At 46.8% G+C, this 24,707-nt stretch overlaps 1 protein-coding gene across 1 annotated transcript; it reads right to left on the bottom strand.

Moving 5' to 3' along the window:
* Positions 1–14,225: 14,225 nt before the first annotated feature.
* LOC124690242 (RING-H2 finger protein ATL79-like) lies at positions 14,226–14,741 on the bottom strand. The gene has a single exon (XM_047223653.1). It carries the CDS (start codon positions 14,739–14,741, stop codon positions 14,226–14,228), a length of 516 nt encoding a protein of 171 aa, XP_047079609.1.
* Between the last annotated feature and the right edge of the window lie 9,966 nt (positions 14,742–24,707).

The raw sequence follows: 24,707 nt of genomic DNA, 5'->3' as shown, positions 1-24,707 counted from the left end.
TTCGTATGGATTAACGAGACCCAAGACAGGCGACATGCGATTGGATCTTAGCCTCCTGCCTCTTGCTGGCGCCGCCGCTAATCGCCTCGTCTCTGTGGCCTTTGGACCATGGAGGCGCGGTGGATCTCGGCCCTGGTCGGTGGGAGGGCTCCACCCTCTATTTTGAGGACTTCGTTCTTTGTTTTTAGGGTCAAGATTTGTACGGGAGGCACTCAGGTGGTGGTGGCGGCGTCTCGTGCAATAAGGTCTTCTCGGCTTCAACCCCATCTCGGCGGCAACGTCGAAAAGCTTGTGGGAGTGGTGCGAGGATTTCGTCTGGCTGTGGGGATCTTTAGATCGTCAAGGATCTTCATCGGCAGTTCTTCCTTCTTCTTCGTCTCTGGGACGGATGTGGTATTTTGACCCGTTCGGCGACTTCTCATCCGCAACCAACAATGTCAGGCCGGCTCAGGGAGGAGCGGCAGCGGCGGCGCACGATCGACAAAGTCTGGAGGTTGAAGATGAAGGGTTTCTCAAGAATCTCGTTGTAATTTTCGTTTTCTTGGGGTGTTTTGTATTGTCCGTTGTTTCTTTTTATGTCAGAGTCCTATTCGCAAAAAAAAGATTCCTATGGATCAAATAAGCTCAAAAATCTTGAAGGGCCTTTATTGCGATCCATGCCCACTCCAATCGTGCAGCGTATCGTTTGCACCCAAATTGTACTCGATTAACTGCATGAAAAAAAAGAGCACATTCCAAGAGGTTTGAGTGCATAGAACATTTCATATAAAACATGGTACAAAGTAATCAGCCAAGTAATCATTGGAACTATTCCTATGTAATATAGAGCTGAATCATCGGGAGTGGTGTTTTAGAACATGGGAGCATATGCTCCCTCTATTTTAAAATACATCGTACATATATTTTGTATTTCAAAAAATTTGAAATAAAAAATTCGCATGTACATCTTCTCGTGCTACACGCTTAGAAAGTTGTTTCATAAAAAATCGACTTGTCATGTGACGTGTGTAAAAAAGACAAAACTCAGTGCTAAAAATAATGCTTTTCACAAGATAAGTTTTCTCTTTTTTACATAGACCACAAAAAATATTGGTTTTTCGTGAAACTTGATGAATGAACATATATTATGAAGATGTACACGTAAAACAATTTGTTAAAAATTTTCGATATTTCGAAATATGATTTTTTGGTAGAGGGAGCATACGCACCCGGGAGCCGAATTGAATTTCCGTGAATCATACGAATCAGATGACCCGCGTTAAAAAATCCTACGGATTTCAAATTTCGAAGACAGATCCTTGAATGAATCAAAGAGGTCTGAAATGGTTACGAAACTACGGAGTAGGAGTATGACTGAACTGATTCCAAGCCTTTGGAGCTGAGGAAATAGCAGATCACACCACTTGTTGGTGTCTTTTCCGCATAGAACCACAAAAGTGATTTGTTTTTGCAAGAAACACCACACTTTGCTGTAATTATTTGCATACAACCAATAATCAGTAATCTATAATCTTCTCTTTCTTAATAGATGGCCCCATTTTGCTGCTCTCACAGCAAGCCACGTCACTAGGTTAAAAATCTGGCCAACCCGACACGCCCCGACACGCTCGGTGGCCAATCCTTTCCAGCACCACGCCCGAACGGAGGCACATGAATCCTTGCTGCCCTTCCTCGCCAGAACAACGCGCTTCCTCGCCATGAATGTTCCTGCTATGACCTCCTCACAAATTCTCATAAAATCACCCAATAAATCCGGGGATTGAACGAGTGAAAACGGCTCGATGGAACTCATCCGTCGCCGCCGCCTCCATGTTAAAAACTAGGCCTTGCTGCCATCCGCATGAAGCATGATAGCATGCTCACGCCTCCACACATGGCCGCTCCCCATTCTAATTCATCTTTCCTTTTCTCAATCCCTCAGCATATGTTTGTTAGTGTTTCAGGTTGTGCTCCACCCGGCTCGAGAGTTGATCCACATTTTCCCACGCCACCTGATTTGATTGGGTTTTGATTAGATTGTACAAGCTGCTCGAGATCCACAAAATTTGTTGAGGAAGCGGCCGCCTGCATCTGAAAGTCGTTGAGGAACGCCACGGCTAGAAGATCTACAAAATTTGATCTATCCAAACCTCCAAAGTAAGATTAGTTATGTGCCTTCATAATAAAATATTGCTTCTCCTTCCCCGGCATGCACCGGCCGTCGCCTTGCCGTTGGGGCTTGCGGCCATGTTCAACCAGCAGATCTTGACAAGTCATATCTCTACTTGCCCGTTGACATTGATGGAGTGGTTAATATTTAGCGGATTTTGATGTACAATCGATTGCTCTTTCCCCTGTTTTGGTTTATCGTTGGAGTGGTTAATATTTAGCGGATTTTGATCTAGAATACTGATTCGCTCTCTCCCCTGTTTTGGTTTATCTATAATTTTATCTGCAAAGATTAGGAATTTTCCAGATTGATTACGAGAAGTATATTTACTCCCTGTTGAGTTCTTGAGGTCGACTACAAAACTGCATAGCGATATTCACTAAAGGACCCTCTCTAAGTATATTTCTCCCTGTGATTATGTTTTTTAGTTCTATTGTGGAAACTGAGTTCTACACATGGGCTCATATATCAGTGCAATTCCTCCTTCAGAGCTTATTCTCCTGCAGTGCAGCAGTTTGGTATATGGCAAACTTTTTCCTCTTAGTTCATCTTGAAAACAGAGTACTTTCGATAGGCTCATACATCAGTGCAAGTCCTCCGTCAGAGTTCATTCTTCTCCAATGTTGTGTAGCCCAGTAGGAGTTCAGGGTATGAGTATATGACACACTTTCTTTTAGTGAAAACAGAGATTTCTTTTAGTGGGTTCATATGCCAGCTCATTATTCTCCTATGTTCTATAACAATTTGGGGTATGGCAACTGCTCTTGCCTTTCTAAGTTTTTATGCCCAGGTTTGATTTCTTCGATGGTATATGAGACTTCAACTGTAGCTAACAAGGACTTGGTTGTGCATGATAATGGACACTTTCATACAGGTGAATAAACAAAATTTCATTCTGAAGTCACTTCTAGGCAGTCGAGTGTCCATCCCTCGATATACATATAGTACATAATTGTCACATTGGTCTTACTCGCGTCCGTATCTTCACAGGTCATCACATAGAAGTGGTTTTTTTTCTTTTCAATAACCAGATATCATTATATCAGAGCATATCAGAGCAGTATATTCAGCTTTTGGTGTATTTTGGATTACTCATCACATAGATGAGAGTTGTCAACTGAGAGCATGCTCATGTTCATCGTGAGGAGCGAGGCAGCTAGACAGTTTTTCATATATTTGAAGAACTACATCTCTACATATTGCAGATTTTGCATCACTTGGGCTGTAGACTTTCACCACATGTATGCAACTGCTGAAGGAGTCAGTTTCTACCAGCAGTCAGCTGTTACAACTTGACTCACCTTTTAGTTTTTAATGTCCTAACAAAATACCGTTTCTGCACCAACATTTTGCCTATTCATAAAGAAATACTTTATGTCCATGGAGAATGGAAATTACTTTGTAATTTTCGAATTTAACCAATGATGTGACTCAAGTACCTTCAATTGAATCAGTCTTAGTATACATGCAGGTATGTAAGTTCAGTACAGATGTACCTTCATTTTTCGCGCTGGAAAGGTATTTGGCAAAAAGGTTGTTTATTCAAATGCATTCCAAGTAGCTAAACTTCAAGATAGCTAGATTGCCGCAGTCGTCACCATGGGTCCTTCCTTTGTTTGGCTCCACCACCAATCTATACTGCACTTTTATGAGCCAATATACATGTAGCATTTGGTTTATCGGTTTGATGACTTTTATCTCCTTTATCTTTTGGAGCTCATTGTAGGTTTTAGACTGCAACCTGTACCGAATGACTATTTGTTGAATTGTATTCCCATTTTCGTGTGAAAATATTGAATTCTATTTTCTAACATATGTATTCATTTGTATCTATGCAAACTCCTCTTCATAGTACACGTCTTTTTTCTCCACAAAACTATTTATGCTGATTTCACATAATTATTGCTCTTTTATGTCCGCTGCAACGCGCGGGGCATCATCTAGTATCTATAAACTTCATCCCCACTAACAAGCATTTAATGTTTGCAAGCTCAAATTTCATGAAGCCACGTCACCATAATTAGCCTATTCGTCCGATTTGAAACTTGCGGTTCCAGCTCGACGGTCGCCAGCAGGAAAACGACTCGAACGTGCGCCTCTGACCGGTCACTTCCGCATCCGTTCGCTCGCTCGCTCGACCGGGCTGGCCCAGCTCAGTATCCTGCCTGCCTTCTCTCTATTCCATTCCACCTCTGCTTCGTAGCACGAAGGAGAGAAACTCCACGGTCCAGCACACATCTACCCGGCCCACTTCAAATTCTTCCTCTCAAACTGCAGCACGAAGTAAAAAAAAAACTTCTGTCCGCTGCGCATACTCCCCGCCACCGCCCGCCGCACCAATCGCCGCCTGTGTCTCCCGAGCTCCCAAAAGATGTCTCTCACCGGAAACTGGCGGACGCCTCCCGATCTCCCAAGTACCTGCCCTTTTCAATCCTCCTCCAACTGCATGGTAACGCCCGCTGTCCCGGCATCTTCCACGATTCGTTCTATTGATTTTAATGCCTTCAACTGCCCAGATCGTGTATTTTAGCCCCTCCATTCCATCTTCTACGAGCCCCGCCAGTTGCCCCTCTTCACCCACTTGCTCGCTTTGTTCATTGCCTGCATCTGCTGGTGTTGCTGAATGTTGCTGCACTACATTCCCACGATCCATCAAGCTCCCTGCAGGTCTTAATTTAAACATGCTCATCTGTGCAGTCTATCTTCCCATTAACTTCATTATCTTCTCTATGATTTTTTTACAACTCTATTTGTACTGCCATAGATGAAATTGTTGTTTATTTTACGCAATGCTATATGTAGTTTCTTACCTGAACTTCTCTTACTCTCATTTCAGTCAGAGAACAACGAGGCTTGCTTTTGACTGCTATTTCTACTGTCAGCCATTTCAGTTAGAGGACAACAATTGCTTCTTCAGTTAAATTTGATTATTCTACCAAGAGTACTACATAAGGTATGTGTCTAAAACGTCAATCTGCCAACCTGTTACAGTATAGGTTTCCCCCACTGCTTAAGTCTGAATTTCAGGGTTGGCTGATATTGTTTTATGTCTTTCTTCCTTCCAGCCATTCGGTGTGGCATCAAGGATTACATATCAGTTGGTTTGTTCTTTGCAATCCTATTCAAAAAGGTATGTATGTCTTCAACACATTTCTTCCATGAGCTAAATATTCGATTATGACATGTATATGTAGTGTAGTTGGTACCTCCCGTGTCATGTTTTAAGGAAATACAGTGCGAGGATTCAGTCGTACTCAAGGAACTGCTTAGAAGTTCATATTAGTAGTAACTGCACTCTTAGCAACATAGATTTGAAAATCAAGCCCTGTAGAAAATTCGGTTATATTGTACTCAGAAAGCGTGCAGATCAGGAGAACAAGATAAGAATCACCGAGATGAACATGTAGATGTCCTTTATTCCACCTTATTATTAGTTGAAAAAATGATTTATCTTTTCATTTATTTGAATGGATACAAGAAGACTGCCACTTCCAGCTCTGTCAAATGCCGTCTCCGTACTGTAGCTGTTAATATCTTTCTAGCCCGAACTTCCTACTTCTTATACCAAGCACTTCCTTACTTGCATGGTACGTAGTTGTTTATTATGAATAATGATGCTTTTTCACAATCAGGATGAATTTATTTCATATATGGACAACTTTGCCTTTCCCTTGCAGCCATTCCATTATAGATTTATATCAGTTAATTTGTTCGGTCCAGCAAGCCTATTCCAAACGGTATGTCCTGAACACTCATATTCACATTGTTTTATTTTAAACATAGGCTACTCTATGTCTCTATGCCACATAACTATACAAAATTGCAACGCTCTGCAGATTGCAAGTTTCAAATGAACTCTCTTCACTGTCATGAGTTTTCTATCCAACAAACTAATGTGCCTATTGATGTTGCAGAACCCAGGCATATTCTGATGAATAAAGGTCACCATGATGACAAGTGACTGCACGTCATTGAACTTGCAAATCCAAAGGCATGTTTGGAGGAATAGAGCTCACCATGATGACAATTGACAACTATATTTCTTTCTACCGGATTTTTCAAATATTATGTCTTTGTTGTGAATCGCAAAAAAAAGTCTTTGTTGGCAAATAATTTACGTTCCACTCCTGAATGTGAGGAGTTGATTTTTTTTTTATTAATGACACATTGGATATATTTTACGTACACTGCTATAATTCTGCTATTGCTTATATATACTTGGTTAACTCATGCCATGAGATTGTTCATGTGATGACATTGCATATCCTTGATTTCCATACAGGTATGTCACATTTGGAAAACAAAAATACATATCTGAAAATCATCTATCATTTTCGCAGCAACGCGCGGGGTATCAACTAGTTAATACAATTGATGTTCAATTACTTAGTCTCATTGTCAGCGGTCCAGCGTGGTAATTTCTCTCCCGTCCCTACCAGAAGGAGGCGGCCACCCTGGAGACAGCCAATGATGCGCCATCGAGAAATCTATCAGTCCTAGCCAGAATACCCTCGGTCTCCTCGTGCGTGCATCAATGTTCAACATTGGAAAAGGTTTAAATCTTGATTAAAAAGTTCAAATTTTGAAAAAGATTAGATTTTTAAAATGTTAAGATTATGAAAAATATTCGAAATTTGAAATTTGTAAATAAAAATTCAATTCTTAAAAAATCAGAATTGCAAAGTTCCAGATTTTACTTTTATTTAGGTTTAAAAAATTTCATACTTTAAATTTTGTTCAGATTTTGAAAAGTTCAAATTTGAAAATTTTAGAATTTAAAAATGTCCATGTTTTAAATTTGTTCATAATTTAAAAATGTTCAGAAGTGAAAATATTTATATTTTAAAAAGTGTCCAAATTTTGGAAATATTCATACTAAAAAATGTTCAAATTTAAAAAATCCATACTGATGATGTGGCAGACCACAGAGAGGAATTGCCATGCTGGGCCGGGCAATTCCTATTTGATGCCCGTTGCGTCGGTTAGCGGGTCGACGTGTACCCCGTTCGATGTAATGGGCCGGCCCACCATTTGCATGTCGCTCCACCTAGAGAGGAAAAAAGATGATGTGCAGCGAGGACCGGAAGACCTCGCCACCGACGGGGACGACGCGGATAGCCACGACGTCGTCGGTTAGGCGAGGAATGGACCTCACCGAAAACGGGGCGACGTGGCCACAGCGTCGTTGGCTGAGGTGAGGAAGAAAACATTAGGGTTTAGGGTGGGGGTGCGATGGCCGGCGTCTTAGGGTTCGGGTGGTGGTGAGGAACCTCACAGGAGCCGGAGAAGATGGGGGAATTTAGAGGGAAAATCGGAACGGCGGTGGCCATGGCTCGAGTAGGGTGGGGCAGCCATTTTTTTAGATAAAAGGCACCAGGTGCCCGACTTTAAATTAATAAAGCCTTGACGTTTAGCAAGTCATACAAACCAAGACACGAAACTTAAAGAACAACATGCTGCGGCATACAGCTTAGCCAATACACAACCAGAAACGAACTAACGTCGGGGCTAGGCAAGGCGATGCTGGGGATCCCCGGCGATAGCGTCGGACACCGCGTGGGGAAGGGCTCAGGGCTTCTCCTTTGACTTCAGTTTCTTGGCCTCATAGATGCGTATAGCTCCCTTAGCTGGTTCGCCATCCACGAGAGACCCTCCTTGTCCCTTCCTTTGAACCTGGAGCTCCAAAGCTGCAAAAGATCACAATTTTATATAAAACGTCAGCGGGGTGGTTAATGATCTTCCTCTCGATGGTGAGCTTATTACGGATCAGCCATAAGGCCCAAGATTGCGCAAGGAAGAATACCCAAAGCAACCTACGAGATAAACCCGAAAAGCTACTAAGGATAGCATGGAATTGCGCAAAATTAGCAGGGCACCAATTGCAGCCTAAGACCTGTCTGAGCGCGCTCCAGGCAAACTTGGCAAGCGAGCAGCTAAAGAAAGCGTGTGCAGCGTCCTCTGTGGCCCCACACAGGGAGCAGGCACCGTTGGAAGGGCCGTGTCTGGTTGCGATTTGACTGCAGGTTGGGAGCTTGTCCATGGCCAACTGCCAGGAGAAGATCTTGACTTTTAACGGCACCTCCGTGCCCCACATATCTTTGAAGTGTGCTACCGTGCACTACAACACAAACGACACATAGAGACGTTCAATTGTGGTGCTAAAAACGCTTTAAAGCGTCACTACGCGCATGTACAGACGCTGGTGTAAAGCGTCGTAGGAACGTCTTCTTATGCACCGTCTCAAGTTTCGTAAAGACGCATTAGAAACGTGTTTATATGGCATGAGACATTCATAAAGCGTGTATATCCTTTTAGAGACGTTGAGCTATATTCCTCTACATATCGTCCTTGCAGTACTTTCTTGCGTCCTAACGAATCTTCAGACGTTTTCTTCTTTTACATATGATTATTTTATTTTTGTGGCCAAATTCCCGCCGCACATAAGAATAATCATATACATGCTATCAGAGACCATAACCCAATAGAAAAATACAGTGTATTCTTTGAAAAAATAACATTATTTCTTGAGAACAACAGTACTTTACAATTGATCTGTACATTTTGTTGAAACAATTACAGACTTGATGACACAAAATTCCTCCAAATCTTTTTCATTTTCTTCTAGTAGTTGGAATATGGCTACAAGCTTCCGCATGGAGAAATGGTACATCAGCTCTTCATCGCCACTAGTGTTGATTTGACTTGCAGTGTTGTGTGTTGTTGCTTGAAAACCTTCAGAAAAAAGTTCTCTGTAGAAAAAGTTAACTGAAACATAGATAAATAAATTGGTAGTAAATTTAATACAAGTTCTACTTTCCACATGCACGGATGAAGCACATACCATGGGTGTTTTACCATCAGAGCAGTATCCGTATGATGAATCATGGACCACCACCTCTTCACACTGATATTTCAGCCTCTTGTTGGCATAATGTTGCGTACCTATTGGCTGCTGCAGGAAAAACAGTTACTGAATGCTACGCATCCGTGCAGAATCATAGAGTGCTTACTTGTGTAGAAATCAAATTAGAGAAGTATAGCCTGGTTCCGAAGAAAACATATTGCTTACTTGTGTAGAAAACAAAAGGATAATTAGAACTTAGTTCAGAAACCACACTATGGATTCAGCTTGTGAAGCATGTACATCGTATCTGATACTTGGTTATGTACTTGATCAAATAAGGAAAGTCTTGGGCACATAACATACATGGATGCAGTTAGATAAATCAGTATTTTTTTTTTAGGGAATGCTCATGGTATATATGATTAAACGGGCCTAGAAATTAGAAGAAAACTAAATGGAATGTATGAATATTCATTTAATTCAGAGAGGTAGCTACCGAAATCAAGATAATCTTGTCTTACAGAACAGCAGGCTAACTCATACCAGAATTAGCTCCAGATGTGAGGCACAAATTAATCACTCTACTACCGTGGTGCACTCCATCTCTGGCTTGGCAACCGTACATACCTGTTTCCACTGCCTGGCGGAGCACACCTACCATGATACCTTTTCCTAACGAAAGACAAATCAGTCAGCCCGTTTGTTCTGTAAAATGTGACACTGATACATGAAGCTAAGTAGATCTAGCTTGATTACAGTATGGATCCACAGATTTTAGATGTCTAGCAGACGTTGGGAAAGAAAACAACAAATCAAACATAAAAGTGGCAATTGTTGATAAAATTTATTAATAGAGCAACATAGCACAAGCACCTGTGCAATTCTCGGTGACTACACTCATCGCAAGCCAAATATACGTTAGAAGATAATTAAATCCGATCCAGACCATAATTCTTTTTCTGATACGAGAAACATAAAATTCATCAGGTTTTTGGCCATTAGCACCGGTAGCAGAATACGATTCAAAAGGTCTCACCTGGGTGTGTTTTTCCCAGCCTACGAGCATAGAGGAAACAGATCAATGGCATGCCGATGGACTTCACTCCACGGTCCTGCACAGCATTCAGGGCATCTCCAGCGGAAATGCGTCTGGGCCCTGCTCCAGCGGAACGACGCAAAGTGACCGGCCCGTTCGCGGAGACGCAAACCTGGCCCAAATATACGCCAGGTTTGCGTCTCCGCGGACGCTCGGCGGTCGCGGAAAATGTCCGTATTGGGTACATCCGGACCCGGTCGGCAGTGACTAGATAAGCAAAATATTTTTTCATTACTATTGATTGGCCAAAAGGACCATCTTTACAGAGATGGTTAGTCGAGTTAACCTAAAACTACAACGGCCGTACCTACTCGCCGTCGCGCGGCCTACACCGGCCTCGGTTACTCGCAGCCGCGCGCCCTACTACTGGCCGCCGGACGGGCCGGCGCCGTCGTCGAAGCGGGAGCGCTTCTTGCACTCCGCGCGCCGCGCACGGCGGCGAACGGACATCTCGTCCTGCCGCCTGCGGCGTTCGAGGGCCTCGGCCAGGGAGCTGTCCCACAGGGCCGTCACCGTCACAAAGGACACCTTCGTAGCCGCCGCCTCCGCCGTCGCCCGGGCCTCCTCCTCTGCCGCCGCCTGGACCACCGCCGCCGCCCGGGCCTCCTCCTCCGCCGCCGCCGCGTCCTCCTCCGCCTGGACCGCCGCCTCAATCGCCGCCACGTCGGCGACGAACCGGGCCCTGTCCCTAGCCGCCGCCGCCACAGCTTCGTCCCTAGCGGCGATGGCGACCTCCAGCTCCCGGTTCTCCTGCTCGACCCGCGCGGGAGAACGGCCCCTACGCCGGGAGCGAGTCCAGGTCGGAGCACATTAACCCCCTAGCCATGGCCGTCGCATAGCCGGCGGCTTCCTCCTCCGCCACCAAAACCTCGGCGGCGATGGGCGTCCCCGCCGGGACTCGAAGGACGCGAGCGAACCCGCCGGTCACCGGCGCACTCGAAGCGCCCGGGCACAGGGGGTCGTCGTCCGCGATGTCGTGGATGATGACGGCGTCGTCCGGAGGGGCCGCGAGGGCCGCCCGCGCCTCCGCGAGCTCGGCCCTGGCGTCGGCGAGCTCGGCCATGGCGTTGGCGATCTCCGCCCTGGTCGCCGCGAGGCGCCCTTCCGCGCGCTCTGCCGCCTCCGCCTCCGCCTCCGCGACCTCCGCCTCCGCCTCCGCGACCTCCAGGTCCAGCTGCTGGGCCTCAACGCCGGCGGCAGCTACCTCGTCCTCCTCCTCCTTCGGGTGGAGCTGGCGGCAAATGTCAACAACTTGCTCCCAACTCATGTGGTCCGCCATGGATGGATGGTAGTGTGAGGTGTGCCCGTCGCACCCGGCGGTGTCCACCGTATATAGCCACGGCGGGGCGGGAAACGGCGTTGCCGCGCAGGGCGTTTTTCGCGCGCGCGAAACGCCAGCGAAACTTGTGAATGTATTGGGCGCGCGCGGGAACGATCGTCGTCGCGCGGGAACAGTTAATCGCCGGCGGCAGTCCTCGACGGGACGTAAAACGCCATTAGCGACCTTGACGCTGTCCCCGGATAAAATATGCGTCCGCACCGCTGGAGCTACCCCCGACGCAAACGGTCGCCCTGAGCCACAACGCGTCCGCGGGCCGACGCAAACGGACATTTCGGACGTCCGAAATGCGTCGCGCCGCTGGAGATGCCCTCACGGAGGAGGTGTGCCGCTACCAGGCGATGGGATTCACGCCGCCGTCCCACACGCGGCAGGCCGACAATCCAGCGATGGCGTTCACCTCATGGCGGTCTCGCTGACCGGATCCAGAGGGATCGCAAATTGCAGTAGACAACCTAGATTGATTTAGTACCAGAAACTGCAACATCTAATTGAGATGAACTTGACGGAGAAATAACCTGAGCTGAAGCACAAGGACGACGGAATAGATCTTCCATGAGCATTTGAAGATCTGGGCTGGCGGCCGAAGATATGGATGCAAGGAGGGAAAGGTGAGCGGCTTTTATTTTTAGGTTTTTTCTCAACAGAAGCGCATGTTTTTCTTAAGCGGTAAAACTAAAAAATGTTAGCGCCAAAAGCAAATTTGGGAAGACGTCCATGTATAGGTCTATAGATTCATTTACTTTTAGCTATACATTTTTCGACGCTCAATGGAACGTCTCAAAAAACGTCTCGACGTGAGGGTGCTCTCCCATTCTAGAGACGAAATCAAATGTGTTTCATAACGAACGTCTCTAGGTGATCGTTTTCTTGTAGTGGTGGTACCTTGCAAGAGTTTCGAATACATGGACTTGCTGATGGTTCAAGGTGCCAAAGGATAGTATCTAGCCCGTCGATCAACTGAACATGATCCACACATGTTTGCAGCGCCCTCCACTGCCTCATGTCCGTGGGGTCCAGAGAACGCCGGAAGCGGATATTCAGACCCTCCTGTTGACAAGCCACCGCAACAGAGACATCGGGATTGTCACAGATCGCAAACAGATGAGGAAAAGAGTCTTTGAGTGGAGCGTCCCCAAGCCACCAGTCAGACCAGAAGTTTGTACGGAGCCCATTCCGCACTTCATGTTTGGCCCCAACTTTGAAGAGATGTTTGATCTTATGCAGAGCTTTCCAGAATTGCGAGCCCCATGGCCCGAACCTGCAAAGATGTTTTCAGCATCAACATATTTCGCCCTGATGAGTTTTGCCCAGATAGAATCGTCCTGTTGGTAAAGTTTCCAGACCCATCCAGCTGCTTAATTACTTTTATGTGTTATTATGTGCAAAGAATTATAGCAGAATGTGGTGTTATCTGCAACAACGAACCACTATTGTGGTTCTTTGCAAAAAAGACACCAACGATTTCGTCTTTGGAGGTCGTCCAGGAGCGGGTACGAGCAAGTATAATAAGTCCTAGTCAGCTGGCTATAAGGGTTAAAATAATATATTCATGCTTAGTTGGAGGAAAGAGAGGAGGAGAGAGAAGATGAGTACTTTGTGAGAGTGAAATGTGGGCCATCAATTGATAAAGTAGTACATGATTATAGCTCACTATTATACATGTTAGCTCTATATTAGCGGAAATTCAATTCGGCACATGGGAGCATATGCTCCTGCTACCGGAAAAACATTTTGAAATGTTCAAAAAATTCGAACAAAAAAATTCTCGCTTACGTATCAACATGTTACGTGCGCACATCAAGTCTTGCGAAAAACCGACATTTTTTGTGACTTGTGTGAAAAAGATAAACAAAACGTCTCGTACAAAACTTTTTCTTACAGAAAATTTTGTCTTTTTTACAAATGACACTCAAAATGTCGGTTTTCTGTGAAACCACTTTGTGAACGTGTAGAATTTCGAGATGTATCCACTGAATTTTACGTTCAAATTTTTCAACATTTTGAAAGTGCATTTAAAATGAAGTTTAGGCCACTCCCCTATATTAGCTACAAATAACATGGCAGATGGCTTATAGCCAGCAGCTGAGTATACTATTAAACTTGCTCTACCAAGAAGAATACCCTGTCGGTGAGGCGGGGGAGAAGTTGAGAGCCGTCGTGCTTGGCGCCAAACGTTGGCGATGCTCCCGATGGAACGCCGAAGGCACCCCAATCAATCAATCAGGCTGACCCCGCGCCGAACGTCGATGCCAACTGCCGCTCCAAAACCCAACCAAGCCTACACACGCCGGTCGCAAAGCAAAGCAGCCCCCCACCACAGCAATATTCTCGCACTTTCGCCCTGCCTAGCACTCCATCTACGCCTTCTCCGTCTTCACCTTTCTGATTTTGTCGCGTACACACTCTACTGCTCTAGCCTCTAGCTGCTCGGCGTACATTGTCAGTGAGTCCGACGAGCTTGCTCTGCTCGGACGTACTAGAAAACACGGGAGACAGCCCGCCGGAATTCTTGAACAGATCTACAAGGAAATGCATCAGATGCAAGGTAGACATGAGAACAGAAGTTGTACGATTGCGACCCAATTGCACGAGCAGATGGTTACAGCCGATCTGCATCATCAGACCGCCATCAATCAGTACAGTACTCGATTAAGAATCACGCATTTCACGCGGAGGACAGGTGAGCTTTAGCTCCCCCACGCCGTGCTGCACTTGGCGTCACTTCTTGTCGGCGGGCGGCGCCATGGATCCATGGCCAGCTGCCGAGCGCCGGATCAGGCGAATAGGTCGGCAGCTAGGGCTCTCCTGCCAGGGACAGGCGGGACGGCGCGCGGCAGGTGGGGCAGGACGCGCGCGCCGCGAGCCAGCCGTCCACGCAGGCGCCGTGGAAGCCGTGGCCGCACGCCGGGAGCACGCGGACGCGCTCGCCGCCCTCCGCCGCCACCAGCTCCGAGAGGCAGATGGCGCACTCCGCGTCGGCCCACCCGCCGGCCAGCTGAACCCCGGCCTCCGCCGGCCACCCTGCGTCGGCGTCGGGCACGGGCTTGGGCGTGGGCGGCCGCGCGCGGCGGCGGGCGAGGAGGCGGAGGAGGCAGCGGGCGGCGGCGTGGAGGGAGAAGGCCAGGAGGGAGACGCAGGCGAGGATGATGAGGATGGTGGCCACGTTGGAGAGGAACGCCCGGGAGCTGGCGTAGGGGCCCCACGCCGCGTCGCCGGGGGATGGAGGCAGCGGCGCCGGCCGCCGGGGAGACGGGGCCGTGGCGTTGTTCGCCGGGGGCGACGCGGCGGTGTGGTTGCTCCGGTGCGTCATGGCTCTCGATCTGTGAAATGCTGCGGCGTGGGAGAGTGACTCTGAGTGAGTGATGAGTGGAAGAGCCCGAGCCTGCAAGGAGGCGTCGTTGTCTGGGTTTGGTTTTTTGTATGGCTCTTTTCTCTTTCCGGAGCTGACGTGCTAGCGAACTGCTTGGCTTGGTGCGTGATCGAAGCATCTCACGGTATGATTACTGCACCCCCATGGAGCTCTCACAGCGCTTTGGATTTTCGGCCGTCCGATCGAGCTGACGTGGCGCGATCTCGGCCGTCGTTCCGTTTAGGGCGCTGAGGCCCTCCTACAGACCCACTTTTTATCCATGGGTCACTAAAAGCCCATCCCGGCCCGGCGACACGCAGATAGGGGAGACAGCCCGTGTCTCGTCCCCTCCCCTTCCCTCGTCCTCGTCACCTCACTCGCATCCCGCCGCCGCCCGTGCCCCGGCTCCTCCTCCGTGCCGGCGCCGCCGCCTCCTCCTCTCGCGCCGGCGTCGCCGCTCCGCCTCCTCCCTTGCTCATCCGCCCCTACCAAGGCCGCCGCCTTGAGGAGGCAGCCCTCGTCTCGTCCCCTCCCCTTCCTCGTCCTCGTCACCTCACTCGCACCCTCCGCCGCCGGCCGGCCGCCGCCGCTAGCCACTAGATCTTGTCGTCCGAATCTCCTCGGTAGCGAACGGGCGCGCACGCACGCGCAATGGCATGCACGGGCCGGGCCGGCGACTAAGGCGGGGCCAGCGAGTGAGCGGTGGTGAGGGGCATGCGCGCGGCGGGCTCGCCGCCGTGCTCCGCCTCTCCATCCTCCAATCGAGACGGAGGACGACACGGCACCGGCCGACGTCGACATCTTCCCTGATGCAACGCAACAGGATGGACGCGCTCCAGGCCGTGCACGGCGCGAGCGGACTCGGCATGCCGCCGCCGGAGAAGTTCAGGAGCAGGCCCCTGCCCCGCGCGTCCGTGCCGCTGCGCGCCAGTGCCTCCTCCGCCTCCAGCATGGACGAGTCGTCAGACATTGAGGAGGAGGTCGAGTTCTGCAGCGGCGTGTACTCCGTCGATTCCTCGCCGACCAGCCGCGACGACCTCCCCCACCACACCGCCGTGCCCCTCTCGCCCCAACGTGCCGGGGCAGCGGTAGAGCTACTACTCCAGCGACGGATACTAGGCTCTCGGCTCCTGCAGGGAGACAGCGCCGCAAGGGCCAAGCCGCGGCCGAAGCGGGCGCGGCCGTGCGAGCGTATGTGGAGGAGTACTTCGACTCGCCGGCAGCTCCGAGTTCTTCTCAATTTGTTTACCCCCTGCTTCATTCTCTACCATATCAAATTAGATGGCACTCGTTTCCTACTCTGTTCCAATTCTTTGTTGCATATGGAAGCTCCAACATTTTCTCTAGGTAAGCATTTGCGGGTCACATGAAGATCAATATGTTCGTCAAAAATAGTCTTCACACACGCAGTCGGCATTAAAATTGTTCTACACAGAGATATATATTGCAAAAATCGTTATGCTCACTCAACAAACTTTCTCTAGATATCCATTTTCTCTCTTGGTATCTGCTTAACATGCTTCTGCATTTAGATATGGCCAATCTTTTTGGGGTCCCAATTATTACGAGAAACTCGATTTTGTTTACCATTATCTTATCCGGATGTTCACTTCACTTTGGAAATTGCAGGAAAAAATCAGTTCTTCGGTTGCATCATAATCCTATGATTATCTGGTTCTAATCGATGATGTAACCTAGGAGCCAAAATTGCTGGCCAGTTTTCTTTGTATGTGGGTTATTTGGCCCCATAAGTTGCAAGGCTCGTATGTTTCCATGCTTTCTGAAATAGATATGAAGTTATGCTACTGTTCTTATGCAATGGAGTGTGTAGATTTTACTCGATGTATAATCGAATGGATCATGTGCAGGATGGTTTATCCGATGTCCCCCAGTGCACCACCAATACATGATTATAGTCGTGAAGCTTCGCCGCTCAGTAATCTGTGATACCAGAACTGGTGCAAATGCAAGTGCATCGGATGGTTCAACTATCAAAAAACAGGAACATGGTGATGATATCTTGGGAGCTAACTTTCCTGAAAAGACTAATATGTAGCTTTTATTTTAGATTTTGTGATTTCGGATGCCAGGACATAATTTTCTTCCATATACCAATAGAAAATGGAGCACCATTGTGTTTCTCTCGTTTGGAATCTTTTCCTGTTTGTTTTGAGGGTCATTTGGCCCCATAAGTTGCAAGGGTCGTATGTTTCCTCGCTTTCTGAAATAGATATGAAGTTACGCTACTGTTCTTGTGCAATGGAGTGTGTACATTTTACTCGATGTATAATCGAATGGGTCATGTGCAGTAATAGTTTATCTGATGTCCCCGATGCACCATCAATACACGATTATAGTCGGAAGCTTCGCCAGCTTCCTAACCGTGATACCGGAACTGGTGCAAATGCAAGTGTACCGGATGGTTCAACTATCAAAAAAGAGGAACAGGGGTGACGATATCTTGGGAGCTAACTTTCCCGAAAAGACTAATAGGTAGCTTTTATTTTAGTTTTTGTGATTTCGGATGCCCAGGACATAATTTTCTTCTATATTCTCTCGTTTGGAATCTTTTCCTCTTTGTTTTGAGCTGTAGTTTGTAGGTTTGCTTTTTTCTGGGAAAAGAGTTAAATTAACTAATCAAGCTTTGCTTGTTATAGAATATTTCTTTGCCCAAGGAAATCATGTTCATTGGCTGATGTTAATTCTTTCATACACCCTGATCGATATGTTATTTGTGCCATGATATCTAATATCTAAAACCATGAATAAGATATCTATGTAAATCCGAAATGACATTTGTTTCAGGCTTGGCGACAAAGATCCACTTCTCTAGCCTCTAGGTGGTATTGCGAGCATCGCCACATCGAAGTTCCTAAGCTCTAGGTGAGTTCTTTTTTTATTCCTTCGTCTCCAGGATCATCTCCTCCCTTCCTAGAATGCATGTTTGGACCTTCATTTTTTTCAGTTATGCCAAATGATTAGCTTGCTGTTTGTCTTTGGACCTTACTAGAAAATGTGTTTAAGCTCATATTTTGTGCTCAGATTTACAATCGAAGAATGGTGAGTATTGTCCTATTGCAAACCCGATAGTTACTCTAGGAAGCACATTTCTGGATAAATGGTAAAAGTAAAAATAAAGATGGGTGCCCCGAAACTGCAATTTTGGAAACATAAATATTTTTTAGTATATGATAGAAAAGTTATCTTCACTAAAGTTTGCATGTACACACATGGACATGTGTAATTTTTTTTAGATCATTTTGATATTAAGAACTTATTTCACCCAGGAGTGGGTGCACTAATTTTACATCAGTTTCTTATAATTAGTTGATATTAAGCATACAATTATCTATCGGTAGGCATCAGCGGATACATAGACTGTGAGAAGAGGCAACATGTGTGATCCCTCACTCCGACAACCTAAGCCCTAGATGAGTTGTTCCAACTATTTGTTTCTTATAAACCAGGTCAAGGTTCATCTTACTTTTAATCAACATTCTGATCTACTTGCATTTTGTGGTGTTTATCCTGAGACTAAAATAGTTATTCCAGGTTACTTGCACTGATAAATGGAGATTGCGCTGATCATCTATCAAGATTCTAATCTGCCTACATTTTTTGGTCTTCTTTTGTAAAGACTGAGCCAATATGCCATCTTCAAGTCAGGATCATTCTTGAGAGTAATTATGGGAAGTTGCAAAAAGTCGGCTGGGAAGAGTAGCCGAAGTGATAAAAGGTGGGACTTACTTGCAGCGGAAAAAATATGTTTATCTCTATTTTTGGATAAGAGTGAGCATGGTTAGTATTTCAGATATACATTCACTAAAGTAGATGGAATTTCCAGATCAAACATGGGTGAAGGATCCTAATGTCATTGCTCTTGTGGATTTCATTAACTCAATTTTACCAACATCAAAATTATTCTCTTTATAGATGGTCCGACTTACTTTTGTTGTTCCTTCCTTGCTTATGTTATTCTTGACATAGTCATTGCGTGTTTGCTACTATAATATATTCCTTTTGTTTCCCTGTTTGTATATAAATGTTTCTACTTCATTTGTAATTTTGTTTGCTTTATCCTAAGATTATCCTATCGATTTTTGTTTTCTAAAACCGAAGAAATGGATTCTCAGTTTCCACCTATTTTTTTAGCAATGGTATATAAAGTGTACATCGACATGAATTTCACGGGATCGTGCGCCAAGGCGCACATCTAAATCTAGTACATGAGTGAACCAAGATACACCATGCTCCTCTCCGCTTGTTTCGAAAAGCAAACTCGAAACGAAATGCATGCGTGTTCGCTTAGGGCATCTCCAGTGGCGCGATGCATTTCGGACGCCCAAAAATGGTCGCGAGCATCCGTTTGCGTCGCCCCGTCGACATATTGTCCGCTCGTCCGTTTGCGTCTGGGTGTGCTCCCACCGAGGCGACCCATTTTTTTGAATTGTAATATAGTACAAATATTGAAAGTAGTACATAAAAATGCATAAAAACTATACAAAGTAGATCTATAGGCCTAGACTAGTTGCTTCCTGACGGGCCGGCACCGTCGTTGCGTCGCTCCATCGCCTGCTTCTCCGCCGCCTCCCGCGCGGCCGATATGGCTCGGTGCGCCGCCGCGTCCTCTTGCAGGCACTGCTCCAGCCTCGCGTTGGCGACCTCGCCCTTGAGCGTCTCGAAAGACTCGACGAGGGCCCGCTGCTCTGTCGCCTTCTCCTCCGGCGTCGGCGCATCAGGGTCATCGGAGGACCAAGATATCTCCAAGTCGGAGTCCTCGACTGCAGCGACGGCCGCCAGCCTGCGCTGTTCCAGCTCGGCGTCCAACGCCGCGTGGCCCACCAGCTCCTCCTCTGCTTCCTGCGCCGCGAGTGCCAGGCCGCGGCGCCCCTGACCGGGTGGAGGAGATCGGTGCTATCTTCGGAGTCAAACTCCTCGGAGGAGCTCGACGCCGGAGGAGGTGGAGTGGGAGGTGAAGGTGGAGGTGGAGGCGCGGCAGCCTGGCCGCGTCCGGCGCTGCTCATGGTGGATCTGCTTGAGAGGAAGCGGCGCTGGCTAGGGTTTCGGGGGAGGAGATGAGATGCTCGCGCCCCTGTATATATAGGTCGGACGCAGGGCGACGGCCGCGCCACGCGCGGCATCGCCATTACTACGTGCGCAGAGGTAGGCGACGGCCGCGCGCCACGCGAGGCATCGCCATTAACGCGGCCGCGAGACCGCCGAGCGACGCCTCGGTGCCGCATGCGGCGGAGAAGACGCATCGACGCTGCGCACGCTCGCGGAAGCCGAGACACGCCATTAACGTGGCCCTGCAAAGGCTGCAGCGCGCCGCCCGGAAGTAATGCCGCGGAAGACAAAGCAGTTGTGCCGCTGCCAGGCGGGCCCGTGCGAGGACCGAGCGGACATTTTCTGCGACCGTTGAGCGTCCGCCGAGACGCAAACCTGACACATATTTGGGCCAGGTTTGCGTCTCCACGGACGGCCCGATCACTTTGCGTCGCGCCGCTGGAGGTGGTGCACGACGGATTTTCGGTCACGGCGGACACAAACGGTCGCTGAGCGTCCGTTTGCATCGCACCGCTGGAGATGCCCTTACGAATTCAGATTAAGAATACCATTGCCCTGCTTCCCAGACCAGTTGATGGGCATTGCTTAACTCTGGTCAATGCTCCTTCTTTTCCGTGGGGGAAACTTTAAAAAGTTGCTTGTCCTTGTCACCTCATCGAGCGCATCAAAATGATGGGCGGGGGCCGTATTAGCCCAAACCCCTAGATCTTAAAGTTCCCAGCCCGAGTGTTCCATCTTCTACCAGCGTGGTTGGTTCATCGGCATCCTTTTCCTGCCTCTGGGGAAATCTTTATTCTAGAGCCCGGATCTACCCAGCTAAACCCAAAATCATTTTGTGCATCTAATTTAGTTGCTAACAGCTTATTATTTTCTTATTTATATATTGTTTGAATGCCTATAAAAATGGATTTTGGGTAGGTATGAGATTCAGCCCGTTTGCTGGCATAAGCTTTGGTGATGTGCTTACCACTTTTGCAAGTGGCGACATTACCACTTTTTATGAACTAACATGCAACATATATGGAACTAATAATCTGCATATCTAACAAACATGCATCACTAAATTTACATTGTTTGAGCCATAGTATCAAATAGGAGTTCAACACAAGTATCAGTTATACACACAAATAGGGATAGTTCATAGAAAACATCGGCATGTCAATTCCTAAGGTTCAGTTGTGGAGAATGCAACATGCAAAAAATAGCTTAACTTGGGCGAAACAATATGGAATAGTTTTTGATCAAGGATCTTGAATCTATTTTTGAGAGCAGCGAATGCACTCTCGATCATCACTGTAAGGTTTGAGTGTGTGATATTGAAAAGTTCATTGGCATTTTTTGGGGTAGAACTTTCCATAGAAATCATTAAAATGTTACCTTGTTGACATAAAGGGTGGGAATATTCCAGTGCAACAAGCATATCCGGCATCAGCTGGGCAGAACCTACCCTCGGGGATTTCGAGGCCATCAGGTTTGTCCAGCTACCAGCAAAAATCGTTTCATCATGAGCCGATCCTCCCCATCCAGCTAACATAGATGTGAACTTCATTTCAAAATCAACAGCAGCAAACACATTTTTAGAGGGTGTATTCCTTTCCCCCCTGTAACGGAGATGATGGGAAAAGGAGGATGCTGGAGACGAAGAGGGTTTGTCAGTGCGTTAGATCGAAGTGGATGATGGAGCCAATGGTAGAGATATGTGAAGTTGTATGAGCTGATGTCGTGGATCGAAATCGCCACCTCAGCCTTTGCCGTCCGACATTTGGAGTAACCAATCATGTCCTGCATGTAGACGACGTCTACTCATCTGTACTTCCAGGGACGAAGCCATAAAAACATGCCACTAGGTTAGGCACATAGTCACTCTATTTGACTGGGGTCATCTTCTATAAATAATGATTAGCTAGTTCTAATTAGTGAAGGATTTGTGGTTTTCATTAGGGTCAGCTGACCCAGCGCCTATGAATGAGATCCGTCCCTGTGTCCTTCCACACTGTTGCTGTTTTTCTTTTCGGAATGAGGAGTCCCCGACCTCTGCATGAATCGATGCACACAACCGTTTTATTTATTGCATAGTTCGAAATACTATTCAATTCAATTCAATTACACCGTCACTACTAGTTTTGTGCAATGTAATGGCGCGACGGTCCGCTATAAAACGTTGGCCAGAACTTTGAGGGACTGATCCAGAATTGGTAGCTCACGGCAGAGCTGGTCAATCTAGCTTTGATCCGAGGATTAGGGTCATAAACCAGACAGCTCCAGTTTTACAGGCCACGCTTCCGTTGCGTGGTGGTCTGCGCAGAAAACAAAACAACCTGTGACGTTTGCAGTAGAGTCGTCTGCGAGTGCGAGGGAGCATGGCGTCAACGCGAGACGTCATGCATGGCTCGAGAGCGGTGGCCGTCTGACGGCAGCGCCGCAGCGGCAGGCGCGGCGGCAGAGTCGGACGGTCTCGTGAACAGGGAGGGCATCGCGCCGGAGCCCGGAAGCTCCCGTCGCCACCGGCAACGCTGCTCCGCCGCGAGCAGGCCCGTGAGTCGAGTCAGCGAGCGGACGCCGGGGCACGGGCGCCTCGCGGTCGCAGGGCATGGCGCTGTGCGCGTGGAGCTTTGTTAACTTTGGATGCGGCGAAGGCATGAGCTCATCGTCATTATTTCCCGCGGTCTCAGGTCGGGGCCCACGCGATATGTAACTTAGCTGCACTTCCCGAAAGAAAAAAGCGATCATCGGTAGGAGATCCATGGACGAAGAAAGTGAGGTCCATGGACGACGAATAGCTGTACACCCACACATTCTATGTCCGCACACAAATGTTCACAAACAAATAGTAACATTTTTTGTGATGTGGGTAAAAACGACAATTTCCGTGCTCTAAAACGGCTTCTCACGAGACATTTATTTATCATTTTTACATATCCTATAAAAAATATTTTTTCGCCACAAAATTTTGTGTACAGAACATAGTATGTTCGGATGAGCACCCATAATTTTTATTCAGAATTTTTTAACATATTAAAATATACTCCATATTTAAAATGCATTTTTTTATAATAGGTGCATTTCGACTTATAAGCAAAAAACACCATGCCTTACTAAATGTATATAAAGATTTGCTGGAACATTCATACGGTCTCTCACGACTTACCAGGTCTTAACCTCAGCGGATCAAATTTCAGAGACACGGTGAATAAGCTGCAACTACTGAAAGTTTTAAGGACTGCACTATTTTGTGACGCCCGTCAGTCTTCACTTACATTGTGTTTTCCTTCTCTTGCTTGAAGAACAGAACCACAATCTGCTTGATGAATACCCCAACGTGTGCAGATCATGGATCATGCGGTAAAACTTGTAGCAAGGAGATGTACCGGTGCCTGCGGAACACCAAAAGCTTGCTGGTGGCATCAAATGCTGCCATCGACAGCTGCGACAGTAAGAATGTCGAGTTCGATTATCTGGCTTGATTACTCAAACAGCTTTGTACGCGTTAGATTTTACAGGTTCACGAGTCTAAGCACATCTGAGCCGTGGCATTCTCGGTTGCCAGAGAGTTGGCTTAAATCTCACTAAATGATGCCATCCTCATGATTTTATAATATATGAACACCATCTGAGTATTCTTTGCCGGGTGGTATTCGGTCGCGCACACCTATATTTTTATTCCGAGGCGTAAAGCTCTATTCCGTGTTATCACTAAGAGGCTTTTGGTTCATGGTGAAGTCAGAAGCCCGAGAATATTAAGAAGGCGGGATCGGGGGATTAGCTAAGAAGGTTCAAGGCTCCGCGATGTTGAGGAGCTTGCTTGGTGTTCCGGGATTAGCAGAAGTGGTATGAAAATGGGGCGACAACACATGTGAAGTTCAGAGTCCTACCTTTTAGGGTGAAAACCCAAGGTCTGACCTTAACTGGTTGGGTCTGGCAATGACCTTGTTTGAGGCATTATTTTAAGAGCGGGGACTATCTTCAGGGTGAAAACCTAAGGTCTTTGATCGGACGACAATGTCATTGGTGCACTGTTCCCTTCTTGGAGGCGTTTTTTTTTGGAGGGTCTGTATTTCAGGTGTTGCTTGGTGGTGGATGTACTGCTGTTGCTAGGCCTGAAATACTGTGGTGGGACTTTTATTTCTTAGTTTTTCTTTTCTCTTTTTTAGCTGCGTACATCCGTACTAGGATGTACTACCATTAGCAGAAACTCAATTCGGCTCCCGGGTGCGTATGATCCCTCTACCATAAAAACATATTTCCAAGTGTTAAAAAAATTTGACAAAAAAATTTACATGAACATCTCCATAATATATGTGTATTCGTCAAGTTTCATGAAAAAATGATATTTTTTGTAGTCTAAGAGAAAAAGAGAAAATTTATCTTGTGACAAGTCTTTGTTTCTGCACCGAATTTTGTCTTTTTTACACACGTCACATAACATGTCGATTTTTCATGAAACGACTTTGTGAGAGCGTAGCACATGAAGATGTACGTGCGAAATTTTTATTTCAATTTTTTTGACATTTTAAAATGTGTCTAACATGTATATCAAAATAAAGGGAGCATATGCTCCCATGTGCCAAAACATCACTCCCTACCATTAGGATAGTCCGTTGTTGTAGAGATAGAGGCCGGATGTAATTAGTATCTTTTAATATTAATATATTTCCTTTACCAAAAAAACTAAGTATCCTTTGTACCTTTTTACTTATGTCTTCAAATAAAATATTAGTTTTTTTAGAACAATAAAATATTAGTGATAACCCTACAAATTTGCAACTCATAGATGTGATCTGTTGGTTTTAGAGTCAGAAAACTACAACTTAATTCTCGGTCGAACAAAAAATAGCAAAACCGATAAAATCGTGGTAATGG

The sequence above is a fragment of the Lolium rigidum genome, chromosome 2 (assembly GCF_022539505.1).
Source record: "Lolium rigidum isolate FL_2022 chromosome 2, APGP_CSIRO_Lrig_0.1, whole genome shotgun sequence".
In the NCBI taxonomy this organism is placed as follows: Eukaryota; Viridiplantae; Streptophyta; class Magnoliopsida; order Poales; family Poaceae; genus Lolium; species Lolium rigidum.
This window is presented reverse-complemented; position numbering and strand designations above follow the sequence as displayed.